This window comes from Quercus robur, chromosome 2, assembly GCF_932294415.1.
Source record: "Quercus robur chromosome 2, dhQueRobu3.1, whole genome shotgun sequence".
In the NCBI taxonomy this organism is placed as follows: domain Eukaryota; kingdom Viridiplantae; phylum Streptophyta; class Magnoliopsida; order Fagales; family Fagaceae; genus Quercus; species Quercus robur.
The window spans coordinates 246695-273064 of NC_065535.1; the positions used below are offsets into that span (position 1 = coordinate 246695).

A 26370-nucleotide genomic window follows, 5' to 3' on the forward strand; every position below is an offset into this window, starting at 1 on the left:
TTCCATTAGCGGTTACAACTTTAGTAGCCGTTGATGAAGTTATCTCCGGACTCATTGGCTTCCACAAATCTTGGGAAGGTTATTGGACAAATAATCGTCCCTAGGGTCTCTATATAAAGGACCGGTCTGGACCAAATGAAGGTAAGAACATTCTGAGACTTGACTCCCAAAAAGTTGGAATTTCATTCTTGTGAGAGACTAACTTTGCCATCGGAGGGGGTTTGGCCGGTCTTCTCCGGTGCCCTTTTTTGATAGTGTGTTTGCTTTTGTAGGCCTTCCACCTTTCAGTAGCCCACCGAAGCCAAAGCGTTCAACCTACTGATTTCAAGCGATATCAAGTAGTGCTAAAGCTCTCTCCATAGTATTTGTGAACAATATCAATAAACAAAGATTTTTTTTCCCCAAATCTTGTCCTACATGAGTTCTTCCTGGGATTGGATAAAATCGTCCTTGCATTTGTTTTCAACTTTCCAGGGTCTACTAGAATCCCAAATAATACATTCCAGCCTTTTGCACTATGATGACTCACACAAAAGAACAATATGCATTTGTAATAATCTTCTATATTGCTGAAAAATCAACGTATTTCTCTTTATTTGAATATATAGGTTGTGTGCAAAGAAAATTTAGTAAAACTAGCATTGAATTTTTACCATGTCTGGAACAAAATCACTTTTGTTCAACCTAAAAAAATTTATGTCTAAATTGTTGATCTAATATCTGTAAATCTAGCTTAGCTAAACCATAACAGTACTATTAGACTCAGTCAAGCAACGATTTTCACTTCCTCACATTTTCTCAGCAACCAAACAGACACTTTTAGCAAAGGAATTAAACTAATCAATACATATTTTTCAGCTTGTTATACAAAAAAAGTTTATTGATTTAAGGAGCAAAATTAGACACGTAAAAAAAATTGCTTGGTTGCGAACCAAATAGGAATTTTCTCGAGAAAATGGAAGAGGGAAAGGGAGAGGGAAAATGAGGGGTTGACCTGTGAGGGATCGACTTTGGGGAAGCTCTTGATGAAGAAGAGGACTCTTTCGATGACCTCGTCTTTGGTGAGATGATCGTTACCGTGTGATGAAAGGAACTGGAGGGAAGCACCGTTCGGACCCCATCGCTGCGATTTCCATCCAATTAGGGTTAGGGTTTGGACTGGGACTCGTACGTGATGAAGCATGGCTGCTCTCAATACCAGTGGCGTCGATTAGCGCTCAATGGCATGGCTCGGAGCACAACGGCATTGTGGATCGAAAGATGACTTGTTGTTGAGAGTTGAAGGTTTCTGTGAAACGTGAGCTAGGTTAGAATGATCTGAGTTTGTGTGGATTGAGGGTTTTTTTTTTTTTTTTTTTTTAAATTTATACCAAGCCTATAGCCACGTTTATAAAACGCAGCTATAGACATGCTTTAAGTCATGTTTTAAACAAACGCAACTGTAGGCAGGCTATAACTGCAGTTTCAAAATGTGGCTATAGGCCATTTTTCAAAAAAAAAAAAAAAAAAATTGTTCAACCTATAGCCACAATTGAAACACGTGGCTACAGACAACACTATAGCCATGTTTCTATGAAATGTGGCTTTAGGTGTGTTTATGGCCGCGTTTTCCAAATGTGGCCATAGGACATCTTAAAAAAAAAAAAAAAAAAAAAAAAATTGGCTAGGCCTATAGCCACATTTTTTAAACGCGGCCATAAGCCCTACCTGCAAAAATGCCGCTAAAAACACCAAAAAATGCGGCTACAGATCTCACCTATAGCTGCATTTAATAAACGCGTCTATAGGTCTATCGTTAAAGCCGCGTTTTTCACTACAACAAAATGTAATTTTAGTGACGAATTTTAGTGAAGAAAATTTTTTTTGTCACAAAAAAGTACCATATAATGATGAAATTCATATTTCGTCATTATTTATAAAAAAAAATTAGTAACATTTAGCGACGAAAATTAGATTTCGTCGCTATATATTGTGCTGAATTAAGGGTGCCAAACGAAATTGTAGGTGCAAAACTAAATTCATGTACAACAATGATTTGTTCATCACTAAAAGTTTAAGTTTTTTGTGGCAAAAATGTTCATCGCTAAAGGTGTTGCTGGTCACTCTATTAGTGACGAAATCATTTTCGTCGCTGAATGTGAGAAATAGCAACGAAAATAAGTCATCGCTAAAAGGAAAATCATGAATGTTTTGTAACGTTATTGACAATGAATCCAATTTCGTCACTACAGGTAGCCAATAGTGACAAAATTCAAGTCGTCACTAAAAGTTGTGTACATATATCAGCTCTGTTTTCTTTTTCTTTTTCACTTCCCACGAAACCCATATCAACTCTCTTTCCCTCACTCTCTCCCTCACCTAGCCCACTAACCCAACTAACTCACCACTGCCAGCCTCACCACCGACCAGCTCACTGCTAACCTCAGCTCACTACCAACCCAACCCAGCTCTCCTTCATCCCTCCCTCTCTCCTTCGCCCTCCCTCTCTCCTCCACCACCACCCCTCCCTTCTTTCCCCTTTCCCTCCCCCTTTTCCTCCACTACCTCCCCTCTTCCTTCCCTCTATCTCCCCCCTTCCCTCTCCTTCCACTAATCTGAACTATGTATTTTTTTTTTGGTAAATTTGGTTTGGATTTGTTTAAATGATATGGGTTTTAAGTAATTTTAAGATTTGTAAGTGTAAGTATGAATTTATAGTATTTAGTTACTTGTAATGGGTTTTTGTGTTGGTTTCTTGTAATGGGTTCTTTGTTAGTTTCTTGTAATGGGTTTTTTGTTAGTTACTTGTAATTGGTTTTTGTGTGATTTTAGAGTGCATCTATTAAATTTTGTAAATTTAAGTTCTCTATTGTTGGTTTTGTCAGGTTTGGATGATGATAAAGATTGGTTTTCTCTTGGGGATTCTTTGTTTCTAACTATTCTTGGTTAGGTATATTTTTGTTTTGTGGTGAAACTATTTAACATTATAATTTTAAGATTTGTTATCATTTGTTGAAACAAGCTTTTGGGTGTGTGTAATTTTATTTTCTCTTGGGATTCTTTGATTTTAATAGTTCTTGGTCATGTATATTTTGTTTTTGTTTTTGTTTTTGTTTTTGTTTTTTTTTTTTTGTTTTTTTTTTTTTTTTGGTGAAGCTAATGACTTGTTATCTATCAGTTGGAAAAGGGGTTTGTATTTTTTTTTTTTTTTTTTTGAGATGTTTTCTGCTTAAATACTTATATTGAGCATTATGCTATAATAGATAGTAAGTGTATTGATAAACTCTTTATAAATTAGACTTTTCTTTTACAGGTTAAATATTCATTATTTGTGATAATTTTTTATTTTTTCTTAAAGGTGTACGCTTGGCTTGAGCATAGTAAGTAAAATTTGTTTAAATACTTTAAAAACTCTATACTTGTGATGTTGATGATTGGTTTTATAGTGGGTTGTTATATTGGAGCAAGCGGGTGGCTTGTATAGTGTTATAAGGTAGTTTAAACTTATATTAGGAGTGTCTTATTTGTTGGAATTGTGAATGAATATTGTTGATTTATATGTGATGCATGCTATTTAATTGTTTTTAATACTTGTAAGCATTATATATCGTGATGTTGATTATTTTTTTTGTGGTGGGTTGTTGTGTTGAGCAAGCGAGTGGCTTGCATGGAGTTATAAAGTGGTTTAAATTCATATTGGAAGTTTTTTTTTTTTTTTTGAATTGTAAATGAATATTATTGATTTATATGCGATGGATACTATTTAATTGTTTTTAATACTTGTAAACATTATATATCGTGATGTTGATTATTGTTTTTGTGGTGGGTTGATGTGTTAGAGCAAGCGGGTGGCTTGCATAGAGTTATAAAGTGGTTTAAATTCATATTTGAAGTTTTTTTTTTTTTTTTTTTTTTTTTTGAATTGTGAATGAATATTGTTGATTTATATGTGAAATATGCTATTTAATTGTTTTCAATACTTGTAAGCATTATGTATAGTTTTGTTGAAAATTGGTATAGTGATGGGCTGTTATGTTGGAGCAAGCGGGTGGCTTGCATGGTGATATAAGGTGGTTCAATATTATATTGGGAGTGTTTCTTATTTCTTGGAATTGTGGATGGAGTTGTTGAGTTACTTTTGTATGATTATATTAACTTTTTTTCGATACTTGTAAATGTTTTATATTGTGATGTTGATGATTGGTATTGTGGTGTTTTGTTGTGTTGGAGCAAACGAGTGGCTTGCATGGTGTTATAAGGTGGTATAAATTGATATTGGGAGTGTTTGATTGTGCAATGTATATTTGTTTAAGTATTAATATAGACTTGTGCATTCATGAATGGGATAGAATTTTATCTAAGTAGCTTACAGACTTAGATGTTAGAATACATTATGCATGTGTTGTCTTTTTTTTGAAATGTTTTCTGCTTAAATACTTATATTGAACATTATGCTATAACACTGAGCATTATATGCTATTGCTAGTAGTGATGATATAGCTTGTAAGCATATTGATAAACTCTTTATAAATTAGTCTTTTCTTTTGCAAGTTAAATACTCATTGTTTGAATAACTTTGGATTTTTTCTTAAAGGTGTACGCTTAGTTTGGGCATAGTAAGTAAAATTTGTTTAAATACTTAAAAAAACTCTATACTTGTAATGTTGATGATTAGTTTTGTGGTGGGTTGTTGTGTTGGAACAAGCGGGTGGCTTGCATGGAGTTATAAGATGGTTTAAATTCATATTGGGAGTTTTTTTTTTTTTTTAATTGTGAATGGATATTGTTGATTTAGATGTGATGTATATTATTTAATTGTTTTTAATACTTGTAAGCATTATATATTGTAATGTTGATAATTGGTTTTATGGTGAGTTGTTGTATTGAAGTAAGCAGGTGGCTTGCACGGTGTTATAAGGTGATTTAAATTCATATTGGGAGTGTTTTTTTTTTTTTAATTATGAATGGATATTGTTGATTTAGATGTGATGGATATTATTTAATTGTTTTTAATACTTGTAAGCATTATATATTGTAATGTTGATAATTGGTTTTATGGTGAGTTGTTGTATTGAAGTAAGCAGGTGGCTTGCACGGTGTTATAAGGTGATTTAAATTCATATTGGGAGTGTTTTTTTTTTTTTTTGGGAATTGTGAATGGATATTGTTGAATCATATGTGATGAATATTATTTAATTGTTTTCAATAATTGTAACATTATATATTGTGATGTTGATTATTGTTTTTGTGGTGGATTGTTGTGTTGGAGCAAGTGGATGACTTGCATAGAGTTATAAAGTGGTTTAAATTCATATTGGGAGTGTTTTTTTTTTTTTTTTTTTTTTGGAATTGTGAATGGATATTGTTGAATTATATGTGCTAGATATTATTTAATTATATTCAATACTTGTAAGCATTATATATAGTTTTGTTGAAAATTGGTATTATGGTGAATTGTTGTGTTGGAGCAAGCGGGTGGCTTGCATGGTAATATAAGGTGGTTCAATATTATATTGGGATTTTTTCTTATTTATTAGAATTGTGAATGGAGTTATTGAGTTATTTTTGTATGATTATATTAACGTTTTTTTCAATAAGTGTAAACGTTTTATATTGTGATGTTGATGATTGGTATTGTGGTGGGTTATTGTGTTGGAGCAAGCGGGTGGCTTGCATGGTGTTATAAGGTAGTATAAATTGATATTGGGAGTGTTTGATTGTGCAATGTATATTTGTTTAAGTATTAATATAGACTTGTGCATTCATGAATGGGATAGAACTTTATCAAAGTAGCTTATAGACTTAGATGTTAGAATATATTATGCATGAGTTGTCCTTATTTTACTAAAGTAGCATTCACCTTACAATTGTAGTCAAACATGGATAAAAATTGGATGACAATGGGTAAGACACCTGATGGCAGATTAAGTCATCCATATATTAAAGGGGTCAATGCATTTATCAATTTTGCAAGGGCGGTTGTGGACTAGAGTGGTAATATTTCATGCTCGTGTATTCACTGCGTGAATTGCTATCGACAATCTCTTTATACTGTGTGTATCCATTTGCTTCATCGTGAGATTATGCAATCTTACATTAATTGGTATAATCATGGAGAACCTTATGTATTGAACGAGAACATTCATGATAATGAAATGCCAAATGGTGATTATATGGATGGTATTAATACCTTAGTAGGTGACCAAATTAGAGGGGAACTAAGAAATGCAACCAAAGATGAAGAAGTGTGTAATTTTGACAAATTTAAGGAAGATGCAAAGCGTGAGTTGTATCCGAGTTGCACTGATTATACTATCTTGAAATTTGTTATTGAGATGTTGAATATAAAGGTAATGACCAACCTGAGTAATAAGGGACTTGATATGATGCTAGAATTGCTGACAAAAGTTTTACCGAAAGGTAACTTGGTTACAAGGTCAACTTATGAAGTAAAGAAGATATTATGTGACTTGGGTATGTCATATGAGCATATAGATGCATGCAAAAATGATTGTGCACTATTTTGGAAGGGAAATGAAAACCTTGATAAATGTCCGGTGTGTGAGATGCCTAGGTACAAGGATATACATGCCCAAGGTAAGAAGATTCCGTATAAGGTATTGTGTTACTTCCCGTTGACACCGAGACTAAGGGGATTGTACATGTCAGGCCAAAGAGCTAAGGACATAAGATGACATATAGACAAACGTGTGGACGATAGGATAATGAGGCATCCAAGTAATAATGAGGAGTGGAAGGAATTTGATTTGCAACATCCTGATTTTGCTCTCGAACCTCGCAATGTAAGGTTAGGGTTGGCTACAGATGAATTTAATCATTTTGGGAATATGAACAACTACAGTAAATGCTTGTCATACTTATCCCCTATGACTACGGCCTTGGTTGGTTATGAAGAAGCCATATTTTATGTTGTCCTTTTTTATTTCTAGTCCCCATCAACCGAGAAATGAGATTGATATTTACTTGAAACCATTGGTTGACGAGTTGAAGGACTTATGGGAAGAAGATGTAGAAACTTATGATGCTTATAGTAAAGAGTATTTTCAGATGCGTACAATTTTGTTTTGGACAATACATGACTATCTTGGATTTGGTAACGTGTCTAGATGGAGGACAAAGGGTTATCATTCTTATTACATTTGCAATGATGAACCATATTCAGAAGTTTTGGAAAGTAAAATTGGATTCATTAACTATTGAGCTTATTTTCCTATGGAACATCGTTGGAGACATAGTCGATTGCATAATGGTTTATCGGAGAAACGAAAGAGATCTTTAAAGTTACCGGTGGGAAAGGTACAAGAGCAGCTAGATAGAATACTAAATATAATTTAAGAAAAGCGTGCAAGTAACAAGAAGAGACAACTCATTAGGGAGCCAAATTGATCAAAGGTAAGTATTTTTTACAAGCTTCCATACTGGAAAAATAAGAACCTTAAGCACAACATTGATGTCATGCATGTGCAGAAGAACATTAGTGATAGTACTTACGGTACTTTGTTGGGCATTGAGAGGGAAAACAAGGGCACTAATAAGGCACGGATAGACTTGTAAAAAATATGAACTTTAGGCACACGTTGCATTTGAAACAACGTCCTGATAGATCATATGATAAGTCTCGGGCTTTTTTTTAATTAAACCCCAATGAAAGGGATGGTTTTTATGTCTTTTTGAAATCAGTCAAATATTCAGATAGCTATGCAACCAACATATCAAGGTCAGTGAATGCAAAAAATGGTAGATTATCTGGTTTGAAAAATCACGACTGTCATGTGCTACTACAACGAATTCTTCCAATTGGGTTACGGGGGTTTGCAGATAAAGACATTAGTATTGTATTGTTTGAGTTGGACAGTTTCTTTCAAGACTTATACTCAAGGACCTTAAAGCAGAGTGAATTGGAGAAACTAGAAGAATGTATATGTTGGGAAATTTAGACCCCGGTTGATAGAATTAACAAGTTTTAAACCCAAGTTGTTAATTAGATTTATTATAAATAAAACTTGTTAAAACAAACAAACATCAATATCATGTCAAAATCATTCAACGGAAAAATAAATAAGACAAGATATGATAACCCAGGAAAACCAATGAAACAAACTAGTTTCACAGTAAAAACCCTGGGAGGAAACCTTCCCGAAAAGCAATCCACTATAGTAAAGAGCAGTTTCAAATCTAGTGCAAAACCTTTGTCCTTAGACTCTACAATCCCCGTAGATGAGCTCACAGCAGAAACCTTCTACCGCTTCAGAACCTCTGAACTCTTCAATATATGAACGCCACCCTTTGATGCACGAATCCCAGTACGTGACTAACCAATTGCACAGATCCCAGTACGCGACTTAATCACCAACTAGAAGAAGATGTTGGCTGCAAAGTTCTTCACTTCATCAATAATGAAGATCAAGAAGTACTTGGTTACAAAACCCTAAGGCACAAAGACGCAATAGCTTCTTTCAGAGAGAATAAGGCATCGGTCACCTTTTGCATATGTTCTCCTTGTATTCTCTTATGTGACGGCCTCTAAAATAAGCCTTATATATGTCTAGGGTTATGAGAAAAGAAACCCTAAATAAATACATAAGCATGGGCCGAAAATCATATTTGAAAATTTGAAATTCGTAAAGCTCGACAGATAAGGTGTCGAGCTTTAAACTTCGACAGATACAGCTATCGAGAAGCTATCAAGGAGACAGGAGTTTTCTCGATCAATCCACCAACTGTTGAGGAGTTGTCGAGATTGCAATAAGAAACAGCTTAAGAGCTCGACAGATAGCCTAGCTGTCGAGAGGTGTCAAGCAGCTATCGAGCTTTAAAAAAATCAGCACTTCTTCACTTGTTTCTTAGACAAATTTGCATGACTTCAATACTAGATTTGAACTCTTGTTCCCTGAAGTATTAAATACATCCTAGATCTACCCAATTACAAGTAAAGTGTGTTTTGTCAAAAGATTAGCCAATTATACGAAATATGTCCTTAACAGTATAGTTCTTATACTATGCAAGCTTGAGAGGTTCTTTCCTCCAGCATTCTTTGATATTATGGTCCACCTTGCTGTTCACTTGCCTCAAGAAGCAATTCTAGGAGGCCAGGTACAATATCGGTGGATATACCCAATTGAAAGGCAATTAGATCCTTTGATGCATCCATCAGTTGCATCTTTCACATATGGTATAAAATCACATACTCCAAATATTTTTTCCTCATAGGTACCTTGGAAAATTGAAAAGATACGTTTCCAACCGAGCTTGACCAGAAGGTTTAATTGCAAAGGCTTACATTCTTAAAGAATGTATTAGCAACTGGTCTTTGTATATTGATGGATTGAAACTGTGCATAATCGAAGAGAAAGAAATGAATATTTTAATAAATCTAGTGAATGATTAATAGTTTTTTCACAGATTGCCCGACCTATAGGTGGTAGGCAGAATGATGGCAACTTGTCTTATGCATTGCTTGATATTGCTCATTGATACTTGTTGTACAATAGTCCTGAGCTAGAGCCTTATTTAAAGTATGTGATTTCATATGCACATATTATTTGATCAAGTTTTGAATATTATCTGCGATGCTTAGCTGAAAATAAATCACCTTATTTTTAACAATGAACACAAAAGCACATTGCATGATCCTACTAGAGAAACCATAACTCAAATCCAACGACAAGAGTTTCCTAAGTGGTTCAAAGAATGTGTAAGACATTTGAAATTTAATCACTCACTGATAAAAATTAAACATTTAAACAGTTTCTTCATTGCTTATTACTAATTAATATCACTTGTTGTATGTCAATATAGATGAATAGATTGAAAATTAACAAGTCATCAGAAACTACTAAATAGTTATGGTCATTAGCAAATGATCTTAAGCCGCATGTGAAGGAGTACATAGTTTGTATGGTCAATGATGTAAAGTTCCATACAAGGGATCTCGACGATTGTTGTGTGACCCAAAACAGTGGTGTATGTACCGAAGGGGACCATGAGGGAGAAATGCAAAACTTCTATGGTCATGTGTGCAAAATTTGGGAATTAAAGTATGTGTTTCGTCATAAAGTTGTTTTGTTCCAAAGTGAATGGTACAATACTGGTACTAATGGTCAAAGGAGAACGATAAGAATCGATGCACATTGCACAAGCATTGATGTTCCAAGTCAGTGGTATCAAAATGACCCTTTTATACTTCTTAGTCAAGCGAAACAAGTTTTCTACCTTTAAGATACCAAATAGGGTGAACCTTGAAAATTTGTGCAATGCATCCAATATAGGGGTGTGTTTGATGTCCCAGAAGTCGAGGGTAGAGAATCCAATGATAATACAAAAAATAGTGACGCATTCTAACAAGCAGCGATTGTTGATGTTGTCCCTATCAATGTTGAAGACAATATTGAGTATTGTATGGGTGATGTTGAAACTGAGGTTGTTCTTAAAGGTGGAACTTCAAAAGACGCTAATCAAAATGAAGAGCATGACATACTTGAAATTGATCTTGATATGGATTATGATATGTATAGTTCATAACAATTGTCTTAAATATTTTATGCTTGTCTTAAAGTTTTATACTTGTCTAAGTAGCAATTGTTTTAAAGTTTTTTGCTTATCTTGAACTTAATATGGATATTAATGTGATCATTTGTTGTGTTGAGTTAATAACAATTGTGTTCAAATTTTGTACTTGTAAATTGCTTGATATGGATAATGATGTGGACTATGATATGTAAAGTTAGTAGTAATTGTACTTATCTTTCATGTTAATACCTAGTTTCAAAAAATGTCCAAAAAAGCCAAATATATTCATAATATACCAAAGTATGAGATGGCAAGATTGGATAGAATGAGGCAAAATCAAGAAAGAATTGATGCTTTAGGATTGAAGCACATCTCAACTTCTCTAAAGGATTATGATCAGTCCAATTGTGTAAAAGGGAAAAGAAATGGAGTTAGTGTTGTGGTAGATGATAATTATGTACCACCTATTGGTGATGATGACAATGATGATGAGTCATCTAATTCTTTAATCCATAAGGTAATATAAATGTGATGTATTGTTTGCTACAATATATGTTATTCTTATTAGAATTATTACATTAGATAATAACTTTGTTGTTCCATTATTTGTAATGACCTTCTTGTTCCATTATATGTATGTTTGTTAGTTACAAATGGCACCAAGATGACTTACACGCTCGCGAGGTGAGACATCTATCCCGGTGGTCCAATCTATGAGAACACCTCCTGAAGCAAATCCTCCTATCCAAAGTTCTTCTAGTACGGAGGCATAGCCTACCGGCACATTAGCTAGCACAACTGGTAATTACATAGAACCATATTTAATTACAATTGCACCTTGTCTTTACTATTGAGATTATACTTCACTTAGTTTAGCTATAATATACATGGAATGTATAATTTTTAACACTGATAATGTCTAAATAGGATCTACTAGCAGAAATACTCGTGGAACAACACGAGGTATAGCAGTACGGGCACTTATTGAAAAAAGTGGTAAGCTGTAAGTACGTATAGCTGCAGAGTATGCTGCTCCTGTTGGGAAGAATGCATGCAAGCTTGTTAATCAAATTGGCGTACAAATGCAAAGTAATCTATCTAGTTACAAAGTGAAAAATTGGAAAAGTGTTAATGCTGCTACTAGAGATGTGATGTTTCAAAATATCATGATAAATTTACATTGATAATGTCTAACTGGTCTTTGTTGTCACTAAGCATATTAGATTCATATAATAATATTTTTATAATTCATATACACTTCATTTTACAGGATCAGATTGAGCTACAAGGAGATTCCAACTTGGTAATGGAAATATTAAATACAAAATGTGAAAGATTATTGAGTTGCAGCTCCAACAAGTTGCATCAGGCTTATAAAAAGCTCGTAACATCTCATGGTGTTGACTATGCAAGAAGCCACCCGCAAAAGAATGCCACACTTGTGTAGTGGACTGGACTCATTGATGGAAAATGGACCAACGAGGAATGACTGGTAAATTATTTATGCGTATATTATTATTATCCAATGTTTACTATATTATGTTGTCAAATGATTAGATTAATACTTAGATGAAGTAAATGTATACTGTTTTATTCATGATCTAATAAATATCTTGAATGTTCTTTATTAGAAAAAATAAAATAAAAAAACTCTGAGAATAGGGAAAAAACTTCAGGCAAACATAGATGCAGAACAAAGGCACTTACTGTTAAGGTTGATGAGGAGGTGTGTGTTTTTTCATTTTCTTAAACCTTAGTATATTACATGTTGTGATTAATTAACTATATCTATCTAACACTCGAATGTTAATTAATCAGACAAATAATAATGGCGGTCAAGTTCCTAAATTGGCAAAAATCTTCAAAGATGTTCATTTCAATCCAAAGACAAATATGTGGATACACCATGAGGATGAAGCGACATATGTATGTGTATCATATATCCTTATCATGTTTGTAAACCTATAACATATGTAGTATTAATGTTCTGATTGTTTGTTTCTTTCTCTCTTTCAAATGATAGGAAACTATTATCAAAGTGCAAGAGGATCATTGTCAAGATCCTAATGCAATTCCCCTTACACAAGAGGAGATCTCAAACTTGGTTTTTAAGAAGAAGTCCGATATTGTAAAAGGACTTAGCATAAGACCTTCCTCTTCTCTAGTAACCTCGTCCTCATCTAGGTCATCGGTGGAATATATCCATCGTCTAGAAAGTGAGATAATTGAGCTCAAAGAGACAAGAGCTAGGGACCAAGAGGCGCAAGTTAAGCAAAAAGAGGTCCAAAAGAATATTCTTAACTTTTTGAGGAGTAAGGGTTATGATGACACTCTTACTTATGGGGGTGGTTCATCTTTAAGTTAAAACACTTATTGGTTAATACTTTATTTTAGCAATTGACCCGCACTACATGGTGTGAATACTTTTTTTAATGCATTATTTGAAACTAATTGTATTATATTACACTTGAAAATCTATATTTGCTTTCTACAACTTATATATTAGGAGTTGTGATTTTAATTCATTGGTGTGGCTACTCTTAATGCATTGTTAGAAATGTTTCTTATAACATAGTTAATGTTTTTACTTTATGATTTTAATGTAGCATTGTTTTTATATTTGTGCAGATTTCTTATTGGTGGCTTTTAGGGCATTTACTTTTGGCATTAGTTGAAGACATTTGAGGACATCTTCTGTTGGTCCTAATTATATTATACTACACTTTTTGTATTGTTATAAAACATCTTATGTTATTGTATGTGTTGCAAACAATTATTGTATGGAAGGAGTTTGAATTGGATACTTGTTTTATTTTTTACTTGTTGAATGTATGGATCGTTTTTTTCATAAACGTGCTTTTGAAATAAATGTGTTATTCAAATGTGAGGTTTTAATAATGTAATGACAGATTACAGGCTAATATCAAAGCAATGAAAAAAATAAAAACAGAAAATAAGTTTTAGCGAAGAATTTTTCCGTCACCAAATATAGCAACAAAAAATTGCTTTAGTGACGAAATATTTCATCGCTAAATGTAGCAGGATTTTTTAAGAAATAGTTTTAGTGACAAAACTTTTCGTGGCTAAATGTGCTTGGATTTTCTTAAAAATAGTTTTACTAACAAACTTTTTCGTCACTATATGTACTCGAAAATAGTTTTAGTGACGAAATTGTTTGTCACTAAATATGATTTAATAAACTAAAGTGTTTTTGGCACTACAAAAAACGCGAGCTATAGCTGCGTTTATAAAACGTAGCTATAGACCCCAAAAATGCAGCTATAGGCTATAACCATGTTTACAAACATGGCTTATTCTGCACGACAATAGCCCCCTGCAGGTCTATAGCCACATTTTTTTAATCACGGCTATAGGTTAGGCCTTATAGCATATTACATTTTCATTTTCATGGAATCTAATTAATGGACATAATGTGTCATATAAATATAATATGAGTAATTGATTATAAAGTGATTGTATATTATTTTGTTTAAATACTTAATAGTACACTAGTCGCCCCCCCCCCCCCCCCCCCCCCAATGAGAAGTTGCTGGCTCTGCCACTGCAGACAAGACAAATCAAAACATATGAAAACACAAAGCAAAACATACCCCCACACAATTAGAGCAATAAAATAGAAAACCATGACAATTGTATTCCATACATTCACAATCTAGATCATGCCAACCATAACATTCAAAACTCAGAAGACTTTATACCAAAGTCAAATCCATAAAATAGAAAGAAAAAAAAAATTATGGTTAAGTCCATTACACGGACTATATCCAATCCATAAAATGTTGCATGTCAATATGATTCAGGCCCACAAATTTATAGCTCAATTACCAAAATGGTAACTCTAATATGACATTAATTCCTTCGTTTCATTTACTCTAAAAGGTACAAACAGCATTTCTTCATTTTCTGCATATTATTTGACCTGAAAATATCTTTTCCAATCTTGTTGCAATATTTTCCTAAGGTAAAGTGAATAACATGTATGAATAGACTTTGTCTCAATTGTTAAATAGATTGACAATTATACATTAATGAAAACTAATTATACTTTTAAACAAGGTTCAAAGGGAATATATATTACTACTTCCAAATCTCAATTGGAAAGCCCAATTTCAAGATTGTCAACTGTTATAAGCAGGTTTGCTTCAAAAGTGTGATCCGTCTAAATTGGTGGTGTATATGTCACTTCATCCGCTAAATCCCCATCCAAAGAGGTAAAATTTTTAGTATCATCTTCTTTAAAGTAACATAAAGCAACATAAGAGAGCAAGAGAGACCTACTTCTTTTTGGATAGAAGACCTACTAATTACAATATTTTTTGAATCTCCTAGAACTAGCAGAATCAATTCCAAACTTAGTCATTCTTGAGGAATCCAGTTTGAAATTTCATGGGTAGTGTTGCTAGATTGGTGCATAGAGCTAGCCAAGTAGCCAATTCTTTCAACATTTATCAACAAATCATAATCCCAGTAAGCTACAGAAAACTCTCATGTAAAAGTGCATGAAGACGCAAGATTAGATAGACTCATTCAATGCTCTCAAGGTGACACACCTACTTGCATTATACAGATTAACCATGTCACTTGACAACACGCACATTAGGAAAACTTTTATAACTCACTTCTAAGTATTACTTATGAAAATTGATTGTACTCCTAAAAATTAGGCAATGCATTTCAATGTCATCCACATAAGTGGAAACAATGTCATAAACATCCTACAAATTGAACTGCTCATAAAAGAACTAGTCAACCAAAGAGTGCAACTTACAAGCAAAATGGCCTAAGCACACATTCAAGAAGAAAAACAATTCTAGAAAAGAAACAGGGACAAAGCAACACACTTGAGTTTTTCCCAACCGCGATTCAAGGTCCACTTCATAATCCCTATGTTTCAAAGGCTTCCTTTGCACCGGAGGACCTTTTGCTACAACAAAATCAATGAATCACGTAAAGTTTTCACACCCACTGGTCTACACTTCAGCAAAGCTAATAATTTCAAAATAAAAGACACCCAATATTAATTCTACAAACCAATTAGTCTAGAATTCAAAGGGTTCAATTAACATGCATACACACTGACACACACATGTACACAGACTCAGAGTACAACCACCCAATATTGACTCTGTAAACTGATTACTCTACAATTCAAAGGGTTCAGTTAGAACACACACATACAAATACACAATATTAAGTCTGCAAACTCATTACTCTACAATTTAGAGAGTTTAATTAACACATATGCATACAGAGTACAAACATTGAGCCAAATGAATTTTGCAAACCCATTAGTCTATAGTTCATAGGGTTCAATAAACACACACACATGCATGCAGGCACACCCAATATTAATTTTGCAAACCCATTACTCTATGATTCAGAAGGGTTCAATTAACAAATGCATGCACACACACAAAGAGTCAACACCCAGTACTATTTTTGCAAATCCATTACTCTACAATTCAGAGGGTTCAATTTACACACACAATAGTATTTCTGAAAATTCATTACACTACAACTCAAAGGGTTCAAGTAAAACACACACACAAATGCTAAAACCAATCAAACCAGAAACAAATACAAATTCAAACTAATATAAATTATATAAAAAATAAAATAAAATAAAATAAAAAATAAAAAAGGATAATCAGCTTAGAATCACTTACATTTGGACTTAGACCATGACTCTTCCTCCTACAGTTCAACAAAAAATGAACCATAATCAACTAAGAGCAATTCATCAGAATGTAAATATAAAAAATAATAAAAATTGAAAAACAAAAACTTTGAAAACGTAATAATTGAAATAAATTACCTATCTTTCACACTCTCGAGCTCGTTCCAAATACTCTTCTCGATCAAAATTCCTTCTAAATGTGTTATCAACCCTAACAACCTACACCAACAATCCCAAACAAAAATTAATCGAGCCAATTAAGTTATTTTATTTCAAAGACGAAATTTGAAAAATTTCATAATTTTTAAAAACTTATCATTGGGGAGATTAAGAGAGGTCCGAGTGAGATTGAGAGAGAGGTTGTTTTGTTCTTGCAAGAAAACAACAAAATATCAAAACCCCATGAAGCAAATCTGTGAAAAAAGTCCATTTAAACCAAAAATCGAAACCGTAAAACAAAAATCAAAACAAAAAATTTTAAAAACTTACTAATAGTCAGCCTTGTGAGAGTGTCTTGAGTGAGATTGAGAGTTGGAGAGAGAGAGGGAGAGACCCAAGTAAGGGTGACAGCGCTACTAGTTGAGATTGGCAGCGTCGGTGATGGAGGACTGGGCTGTGTTGGCGCCAATGAATAGGATCAGTGGTAGAGAGGGCGTGAACAGCTGGAAGTCGTAAATTGTGTTAGGTCATGAACTTAGGGTGTTCGAAGAGCTAGCGACAAAGAGTGGAATTCAAGGGTTTTTTTTTTTTTTTTTTTTTTCATTTATACTGGGACCTGTAGCCGCGTTTAAAGAAACGCAGCTATAGACATCCTTTAAGTTGCGTTTCTATAAATTCAACTTTAGGGGAGTCACTGGCCGCGTTTGACTCTTAAACACGGCTTTATGTATGTCTATAGCTGTGTTGTTTAAACGCGGCTTTAGGACATATTTTATAATAATAATAAAAAAAAAAAAAAAAAAAAAAAAGTCAGATGGGTCTATAGCCGTGTTTTTAAAACACGGCCTAAGCCCAACCCAGCAAAATGCAATTGAAACATCAAGAAACACGACTACATAGCTGATCTATAGTCGCGTCAGTAAACACGGCTATACTTCTAGTGGTGTAGCTACGTTTGTGTCAAACGTGGCTCAAAGCCACTCTATAGCTGCGTTTTTGTAAACGCAACTTCAAAAAAAACGTGTGTTTTGTAGTGTGGCGATCAAATATTTTTGTCACTGAACAGTGTTTTTAATGAGGAAAACATTTAGCGACGAAATGTTTTCATCGCTAAAAGTTTTTTTTTTAAACTAATCAGACTTTTAGTAACGAAATTTTTCATCGCCAGGACTTTTAGCGACGGGGTTTCATTTCATCGCTAATTAGTAGATTTCGTTGCTAAAAGTCTTTGGCGACGAAAAACTGAACTTTTAGTGATGAATATTTTCATCACTGAAAATACTTTTTGTTGTAGTTTGTAAACGCAGCTATAGCTAGCATTTTTTGTAGTATTGGTTGTAAAGGATCCAAGGTGCCAAAGAGGCACTTTTTCACCAAGGAGTAAACCAAAATTTGGTTGCCTTGGTCAAGGCCCTCGAGTGATTCTAGAATTTCTAACCTGTTATTTAATCAATGGAAGCTTCCACAACAACAATCAGTATATGAAGCGGTTTTAATGCTGTATCGAAAGTATAAAGGCTTATGAAGCTTTTCACAATCACTATGTGGTTGTTGTTGTTTTTTTTTTTTTTTTTTTTTAACCTCTTCTTAGTATTATGTTACCCTACTGTCACCTGGGATTCTCTACTATTGTATCTAGCTTTTGATATTTATACACATTACTCTTCTCCTTCAAGAACCCTAGCTAACACTGAAACTATATATATTTACATGCACAGACAAATTCCAGTATTATGACAGTACTGTTATAATATTTTGATAGTCAGCATCGTCAACACTCATATATATATATTAGAAAGATTCTTATGTGGCCAGGACCCTCATTCATGTGTCAACTGCAACAACCGAGCCTTCCATCCCTTGACAAATAGAAAACACGTAAGGTTGAATATATATTATTTATATATATATATATATATATATATATATAAATTACTGCTACATTTGTCACTACAAATTTTCGGTCGCCGCTGACCCACTGCCTTTTCCTTTTCCACTTAATTTTCAGTACCATATATCTACCAGCACAGCTATTAATTATTATAAAAGAAACTTATTAAGGCCTTGGACTGGTAGGAGGAATCATTTCAATTTTCTTGATTTTATAGCACTCTCCACTAATATTTTGTGATTTGGACCACAGCATCTTGCTTGAATCCTCTCATAACTCTCACTGTACGGTAAATAACATTATTTAAACCCCGAAATACCCATTTAATTAGTGAGGAAAAATAGAAGAATCTGAACTCCCAATATTTTACAATGCGTACATTTTGAATCATATTATCTTTATTAGTTTCTTAAACATTAGGTAAAATTCTATATCGTGTGTTTCTCTAGGTTTACAAAACATAAATGGAATGAATTTTGTCACTTAATTAATAGATTTTTGTGGGGCCAGAGAATTTGTGGTCCCTGCCCACTTTACATTAGGGCCCAAGGCCTGAGCTGAGGAATACTATTGCCGAGGACGCATAATGAAAGTCCAAAAAAGGCCTAAGAATATGGCCAAGGACGATCTTATGCTCGGCACCCCGTAGAGCCCCTAAAGGAAAAGACGAGCTCAATGCAGGAGCATGCCAAGTGAAAAAGCTGCCAATACTGCAATATAGAGCTCTGCGTCTGACAGGTCCATGCTCTTCACCATGCTATTCAGTTTATACAACCACCCCCAACCACTCTAGGTATGGGCTGATAGGACAAGTCTCAACCCCAGAGAGTGGAGCTTACACGTGGACACTGAAAGAAGGGTAAATGTTAGTATAAAAGGGAAAAAGAACCAATTGAAAAGGGGGGGGGGGGGGTCTCCCAGACCATGAAGTCTTAAAGGAGGAGAATAATAAGAGCACCAAGCTCCTCGGACAAGGTCTAAAGACCGGAACCACTCATGTCGCACCAGAAGAAGGTCTTGTTAGACACGTCAGGAGGGTCTTGTTAGACATGCCAGGTTCATCTTCATGTAAATTTCCATAGAAACCACGACTAACCACTGTTCGGTGACCCAAGCCTAACCTTTCAAACTCACGCTCTACAAATTATATTGTTTGGGCCCTTAAACGTACGAACTCAATATCATTTTGGGATCATTACAAATTGTGTCCTTACAATTGGCGCTGTCTGTGGGAAAGGCTTGCGCGTTGGCACAGGTGGTGGCGGAATCAAGCCTCTGTCAAACAAGGATCTGCGAAAGCTCCTCCATTTCCAGCAACACGCTGTTGTTGTCCTGACATAAATTTCCGCTGGGGGCTACACCTCACAGTGTCAATGGCACGGGCAGTTCTAGGGGCTTCCAACATCAAGTTAATGCCCCACACCTTGGTCGAGAGGCTAATCCTCGAAACTAAAAAAAAAAAGATTAAGTTTTGGACAGAACCAAGGTGATGTATCGTTCTCGGACACGAGCCTATGGGGAAACCAACTACTTAAAAGAAAGATTATAAGTTTTGGACAGAACCAAGGCGTTGTATAGTCCTCAGACACGAGCCTATGGGGAAACCAACTACTTAAAAGAAAGATTATAAGTTTTGGACAGAACCAAGGCGTTGTATAGTATTCGGACACGAGCCTATGGGAAAACCAACTACTTAAAAGAAATATTATAAGTTTTGGATAGAACCAAGGCGCTGTATAGTCCTCGGACAGGAGCCTATAAAATAAAAAATAAAAAAAAAATAAAAATAAAAAAAAGAGATTTTTATTATTATTAACTGATTGTTATTATAACTTCTGGACAGAACCAGGGTATTGTATGGTCCTCGGACTCTGACCCATGGAGAGATTATGCATTAAAAAGTGGGTTAAATCCTGGACCGAATGGAAGTCCCGGTCTATCCTCGGATCCTCAATTTTAAGGGAACTAACGCAAACGAGTGTTTAGGCCCGGTATAGCCACACCTCGGTCCTCGGACTAGATGCCAAAAACGATGGTCATGTGTTGCCAAGAACTCGGTCAAGCCCCCAAGTACTTGGCAACCCTCTCGGATGGTTTATTTTAGGTTACTCATTCTCGGATGACTGCCTCGCGCGCAATACAGGTCATTCAGCTGTTATCACGAAAAGAAGGAATATGTAGAATAAAACAGAATCATCTTTTATTAAGACAAAGAAATAGTACAGCGTACAATGAGGAGCTTAAGTAAGCTTATACCAAAAGCTAACTACAGAAGCAAAAAGAAAAAGATACAAGGAAGAGATGAATCCTTTAAAACTCTACTCTGGTAGATATTATGCATGACAGGATGGCCTCGCTGATAGAAGAGAAGAAGAAGCAGAGGAAGAAGTAGAAACACCAGGGTAGCCCCGGTGATGGGAAAGAAGAAGAAGCGGAGGCGGAAAGAGGTACCAGTGAAGGAAGAGAGGAAGAAGCAGGGATGCTTAATCCCCGCATCAGCTCTGACTCCTAACACGCAGGTGTCATATTAGTAGCGCTCGAGAGAGAGCGGATGATACTGACGACGAGGAACCCCACTGCTGTCGCACCAAAAATTTAACGTGACCAGCACCTGCTTCAGATTTTGACTGAAAGAGATGGAGGCATCACTCCCACCTTGTGAAGGCAGAGAACTATCTTGAGTCTGTGTCTCCCCTGTCCTAACCGTGCCATCTTGAATCTCGGAAGGACCCAGTGCCTCTGGAGCGGGTGTGGTTCCTTCACCCCTACTCGTGCCTCAAACATATCACTCTCTAAGGTTTAATTGCACTGGCAATGAAAACTTTGAGCACAGCTGAAGGATTAGGAATTTGAAAAGACTGGAGGATCTGTACGTGAAGGAAGCGACCACCTACCCTGCTTCTTATATGGAGGGCAAGTTGGCGGCATTTAATCTACGCAGATTTCCAAGAAGCACTATAGACGAGACGTTTTCTACTCAACTCCCAACACCGTCTACAACCGTAGGATTTGGGTGGCCTCGTGAAGGGGACACATTAAAGACGCGTCTCGAGCACTGAAACGGTGAGGACACCGCGTGAGTAAATCTAAGGGAATGTCTCGTAATCCAGCGCACCTCCCAGGAAAATGAAGAGACACCGACAATGAAGGGTAGAGTTGAGCAAGCCATGAAGTGAGCCCGACATCACCAAAACCCTCCTCCCCAACCAAGAAGTCGGGCAGTAGGATTTTGAGGGGCTATTGTGTGGCCAGAGAATTTGTGGCCCCGGCCCACTTTACATTAGGGTCCAAGGCCTGAGCCGAGGATGCATAATGAAAGTCCAAAAAAGGCCTAAGAATATGGCCGAGGACGATCTTATGCTCGGCACCCCGTAGAGCCCCTAAAGGAAAAGACGAGCTCAATGCAGGAGCATGCCAAGTGAAAAAGCTGCCAATACTGCAATATAGAACTCTGCGTCTGACAGGTCCATGCTCTTCACCATGCTATTCAGTTTTTACAACCACCCCCAACCACTCTAGGTATGGGCTGATGGGACAAGTCTCAACCCCAGAAAGTGGAGCTTACACGTGGACACTGGAAGAATGGTAAATGTTAGTATAAAAGGGAAAAAGAACCAATTGAAAAGGGGGGGGGGGTCTCCCAGACCATGAAGTCTTAAAGGAGGAGAATAATAAGAGCACCAAGCTCCTCGGACGAGGTCTAAAGACCGGAACCACTCATGTCGCACCAGAAGAAGGTCTTGTTAGACACGTCAGGAGGGTCTTGTTAGACATGCCAGGTTCATTTTCATGTAAATTTCCATAGAAACCACGACTAACCGCTGTTCGGTGACCCAGGCCTAACCTTTCAAGCCCACGCTCTACAAATTATATTGTTTAGGCCCTTAAACGTACAAACCCAATATCATTTTGGGATCGTTACAAATTGTGCCCTTACAATTTTAAAATAGTGTTAACTGTTAAGTCATTTTTTTGTTTGAATGCTGATGATGTGATTAAAATTTAACCTAATTATTTAACAATAGATTAATAGAATTTGTAATAACTCTACGGTCAAATCATTCTTAAAACCTTAGATAATCTTAGTCCTACAAAACACATTATCATTTTAATTAAAACCTCAAATATATAACGCTTTCAACCTCGTACCCACACCTCTAATATGGTTAAAGTTACGTTGTATTGAGACTTGAGTGATGGTGGTTGCACTTGCATGCCCCATTGAATTTTGGAAAAATGTTTGGGTTCAAAAGTAGAAATGGCTACAAATCCAATTTTCCCATACTTATACCTTGCTTTAATTTAGATTTGCAACCACGGATAAGTTTGGTTTTGGAGGGATGGGCCTCAGCTAAAACAGTGAATTTTATATTTTCTTGGTTGTTGGGAGTTGGGACGGGGGATTCTAACGCAATGTTCAAGGGGTGAGGGGGGGGCCAACACAGTTCCAATTCCAGAGAAAGAACAAAAGCAAAAGCTTTAATCTTCACTTTCTCTATTCCCATGGGCGAAGATCTGCCTTTCCCTTTACCATCAAACCCTCTCTCTCATTCTCATTTTGCTTGTGATTACGATCTCGAATCTTTCATTTTTCCTCCTCTTTTTCTTTCTTTCTCTCTCTTTTCCTTCTTCCCTATCAAACTGTTTTGTCAGTATCCACCTGAGAGTGTTACATCATGATCAACAACTAACCTATGACGCATCCCCACATTCTTTTCAGAAACTCAAGACTTCCAATAAGCTTTTCTTTTTTTTTTTCTCAAACCCACCCCCCCAAAGATAAAAAGATCATGCCATTCACTGACATTTAAATATATATAAACTGGTATACATAATCAACAACAAAATTTGAAATTGAAAGACAAAACCCTTAATTGGTCGACCGGTATGATATGCATACTGTAGCCATCAAGCTCAAAATTATCTAAATATGACTAGCAGTATATATTCATCACTATCATCATCGTCCAAATCAAAATCAACTCATTATGAAAAGAGATAAAGGTATAGAACTTACAGCAAATTGGTTCTACATGCATGACTCTTTTGGACCGCAAAATTTGGCCTAACATAAAGCATACTTCCTCACTATTTACATAAATACAAACATTTTAAGTTGATCAAGCTTAAACAGATTGGTGCCTAGAATGAGTTCCTGCAATTTCTAGGCCTTCATGAAATCCAATCCATTAATTAAACTGATACCAATAACCAACTTAAAACATTTATGACATATATATAAAATTTTGGCTCTGTATAATATAACTGGAATTACATTATCAAGCCATTAGCAATGGCCCGATTAGTATCAACATGAGTGGTTTCATACACTGGAAGCTCTTCACTATACCTATTTTTCCCCATTACAACAAGGTGATCAAGCTCAAAAAGATCCGAGCTTGAGCAACTGGATGCATCATCATCATCATCTTCATAAATATAATCATTTTTGGCATGAAAATCTCGCATTGTTAACTCGTTCTTTTTCTGTTTTTGATGATCATAATCTCTTAGAAACTCTCTAGCCGCCTCTTCCACGCGTCGGGTTTTCTCCAAGACCTGGAATTTGAGCTCTTCTTCATTCCTTCTTGTAGGAGATCGTCCAATTTTCCACGCTGTTGGCACTGACCCCGCCATTAGACTCGAATTGTCTTCCTCGTACAAGCATTTATGCCCACATGGACGACAATCTTCATCAACAATCACACTTACCGGGTAGAATCGGACCGTCCTTTTAACCCCATTGCGTAGCTTTTCTCTAGAAGAAGGTGAATTTTTGCTCAGGCATGATCTTGAAAACGAAGATGCAGAAGAACAAGCTGTTGTGGCTTGCACTGACTTGGATTTCCTCTCCACGATAACAGCATCATCATACCCTTGAATTGACGATGTTAACGTGTTCTTCGTTTTCTTTGTATTCCCTGTTGCAAAAAGAGAATTTAGGAAATTCGCGAAGCGACCACCAGGTGAAATTGGCTGTTTCACCTTCTTTAAATTGGCATAAATCTTTAATGCCCTCGATTTTGACTTAATTATGCCTTCCTTAAGCTTTGGAGTCTGCCCTGTAGTAGTAGTAGTAGTATTATGATGATAATCATCACACATATGCAACGCCCTCTGTTCTTGATACAGAGTGCTCTGTTTTCTCTCTGTTCTCTCCGATCGAGGAGAGACGCTGGTGCTTACAGATTTAGGCCTTGGAGGTGCGAAACAGGAGGACCTCGATCTCACACCGAACACAGACTCCGTATCAGAGGATGAGAATCCTCCAGAACTAGAATCTGAAGAGCTTGAAGTGGAGCTGAAGAACAGAACATCTTGGTCATGATCATGATCGTGCTGTGATTTTCTCTCCAATTCTGTCAAGTACTGTCTTCGATGTGTGGTAGCCTTTTCTTTGACCTTCTTATCCATCCACTTCTCGATCAAACAGGCTCGGCGAAGACTAGCCACCTCTTCCTCTTCCAGAGCTCTATTGCTTTTCCCACTACCTTTGCTCTGTTTTTTTCCCATTGTTTCTCTGTAAAATTTCAATTCTCCACTCCTTTTGTCACCATCATCAATGGAACGGTAAATTTTGTCCAGTAGAGTTGAAGAGAAAGACGGGTTTTTTCTCTCGTGGCTGTATCTATCTTCTCTCAATGTTTTCTCCCACCTATGCATGTTTTTGTAGGTGGAAAATGTGTAGGAAATTAGTGAGAGAGACTGTGTGTGTGTGTGTGAATGATAGAAGAAAGAGAGTGACAAATGAGAAGTGAAGGCTTAGAGCTTGTTGTCAGTTGTTGTCTGCTAAGATAGAATAATAAAAATAAAAGCTGGTGATGAAAATCATGGGAAAGAAACTGCTAGAGAAAACCGGTGGGTATTATTATTGGAGCAAATGGCTATGAAAATTTCTGGGTAATGAAAATGTGAGAAGGAAACATGAAGTATAAACGGAGCTATTGAGTATTGATGCTTGTGGTGGTGTTGAGAGAGAGAGAGAGAGAGTAATGAGAGCTAAATGGCACGCCTTGAAGATGAAAGGGAACAGGAAGTGAGAGAGAGTGAGAGACTTTATAAAGGGTCTTCACTTCAGTCACGCGCGTGCATGTCCGTCCAAATAGGAATAGGAATAGGAAAAGGAAAGCGAGAGCCAATGCCATGCCAGTTTGGCTTTTTCTTTTCTGATCCCCCAAAATCAAATAAAATTTTACCTCTCCCAAATCCCAATGGAACTGAAATGACGTTTGTAATTTTGTAAATTGGTTGTATTCCTTACCTTCCAATTCGAATTTCAAGCCGTTGATCATGTTTAATAATAGCGTACGCTCTCTCGTACGTAGAAAAATATAAGTATATGCAATATGATGCAGAGAGAGCAGAACAATTAGTGTCATGGTCATACTGGCGGGCTCCACGTTTTGCCTGCCTGTAGTGTTTTTTTGGACAGGCATGTTGATGTTGGTCAGTTTGGTGTAACTTTATGTTCATGTTACTGCTAGATAGATTAATTAGTGCGTTCTGCTTCTGCTTCTGCATGGGTAGTTTTTGGGTAGAACTGCTACCCCTCATTTTATAATATACAGTTTTTGGAAACAAATGTTGGGTCCTTCAGAGGGTAGATAAATTTTCTTTTTTTGAAACTTAGAAGATTATTGAAATTCAAACAAATTTTCAGAATTCGGTTGAATAATTTAATTCAATAAGTTGGGTGGAAGTGGAATATTATTATGTTCCTATATGTGTTAGGTTAGGTAGTAGCATCATATATATGATCCTATATTTGGTGCTTCTTTCTTTTCTTTTCTTTTTGGGCTGGAGCTGCATTTAAAGATTCTACCTTTACTGGTAAATTATTTAGCATTCAAATTGCTCCATCAATCCACTTATGTGCAAATTCTCTTCTCTCTTTTTTCCCATTTTAGATAGAATTATACTATAACTTAATATAATGTGTGTAAAGCTTAATTCCTTTTGAAAAATTGAATCTCAATCCTTGCCTCCTTTATTCAATGACTATCACTCTAAGGATGTGCATTTGTATGTGAAAATTCTTTACCCCGGTTTGTTGAGTTGAATTGACCTCAAGATTGAGGAGGCCGTGATAATAAACCATACGCGTACAATTATT

General features: G+C 35.8%; 1 protein-coding gene across 1 annotated transcript; it reads right to left on the reverse strand.

The window, feature by feature from the left end:
• Positions 1–23177: 23177 nt before the first annotated feature.
• On the reverse strand, positions 23178–25292 carry LOC126707664 (protein BIG GRAIN 1-like A). The gene has a single exon (XM_050407478.1). The coding sequence runs from the start codon at positions 24918–24920 to the stop codon at positions 23529–23531; it is 1392 nt and encodes a 463-aa protein (XP_050263435.1). The 5' UTR covers positions 24921–25292; the 3' UTR covers positions 23178–23528.
• Positions 25293–26370: the final 1078 nt, after the last annotated feature.

What these genes read in the sequence shown, in the direction of transcription:
- LOC126707664 (XM_050407478.1), bottom strand. Translation starts at nt 24,920, where the DNA reads ATGCATAGGTGGGAGAAAACATTGAGAGAAGATAGATACAGCCACGAG.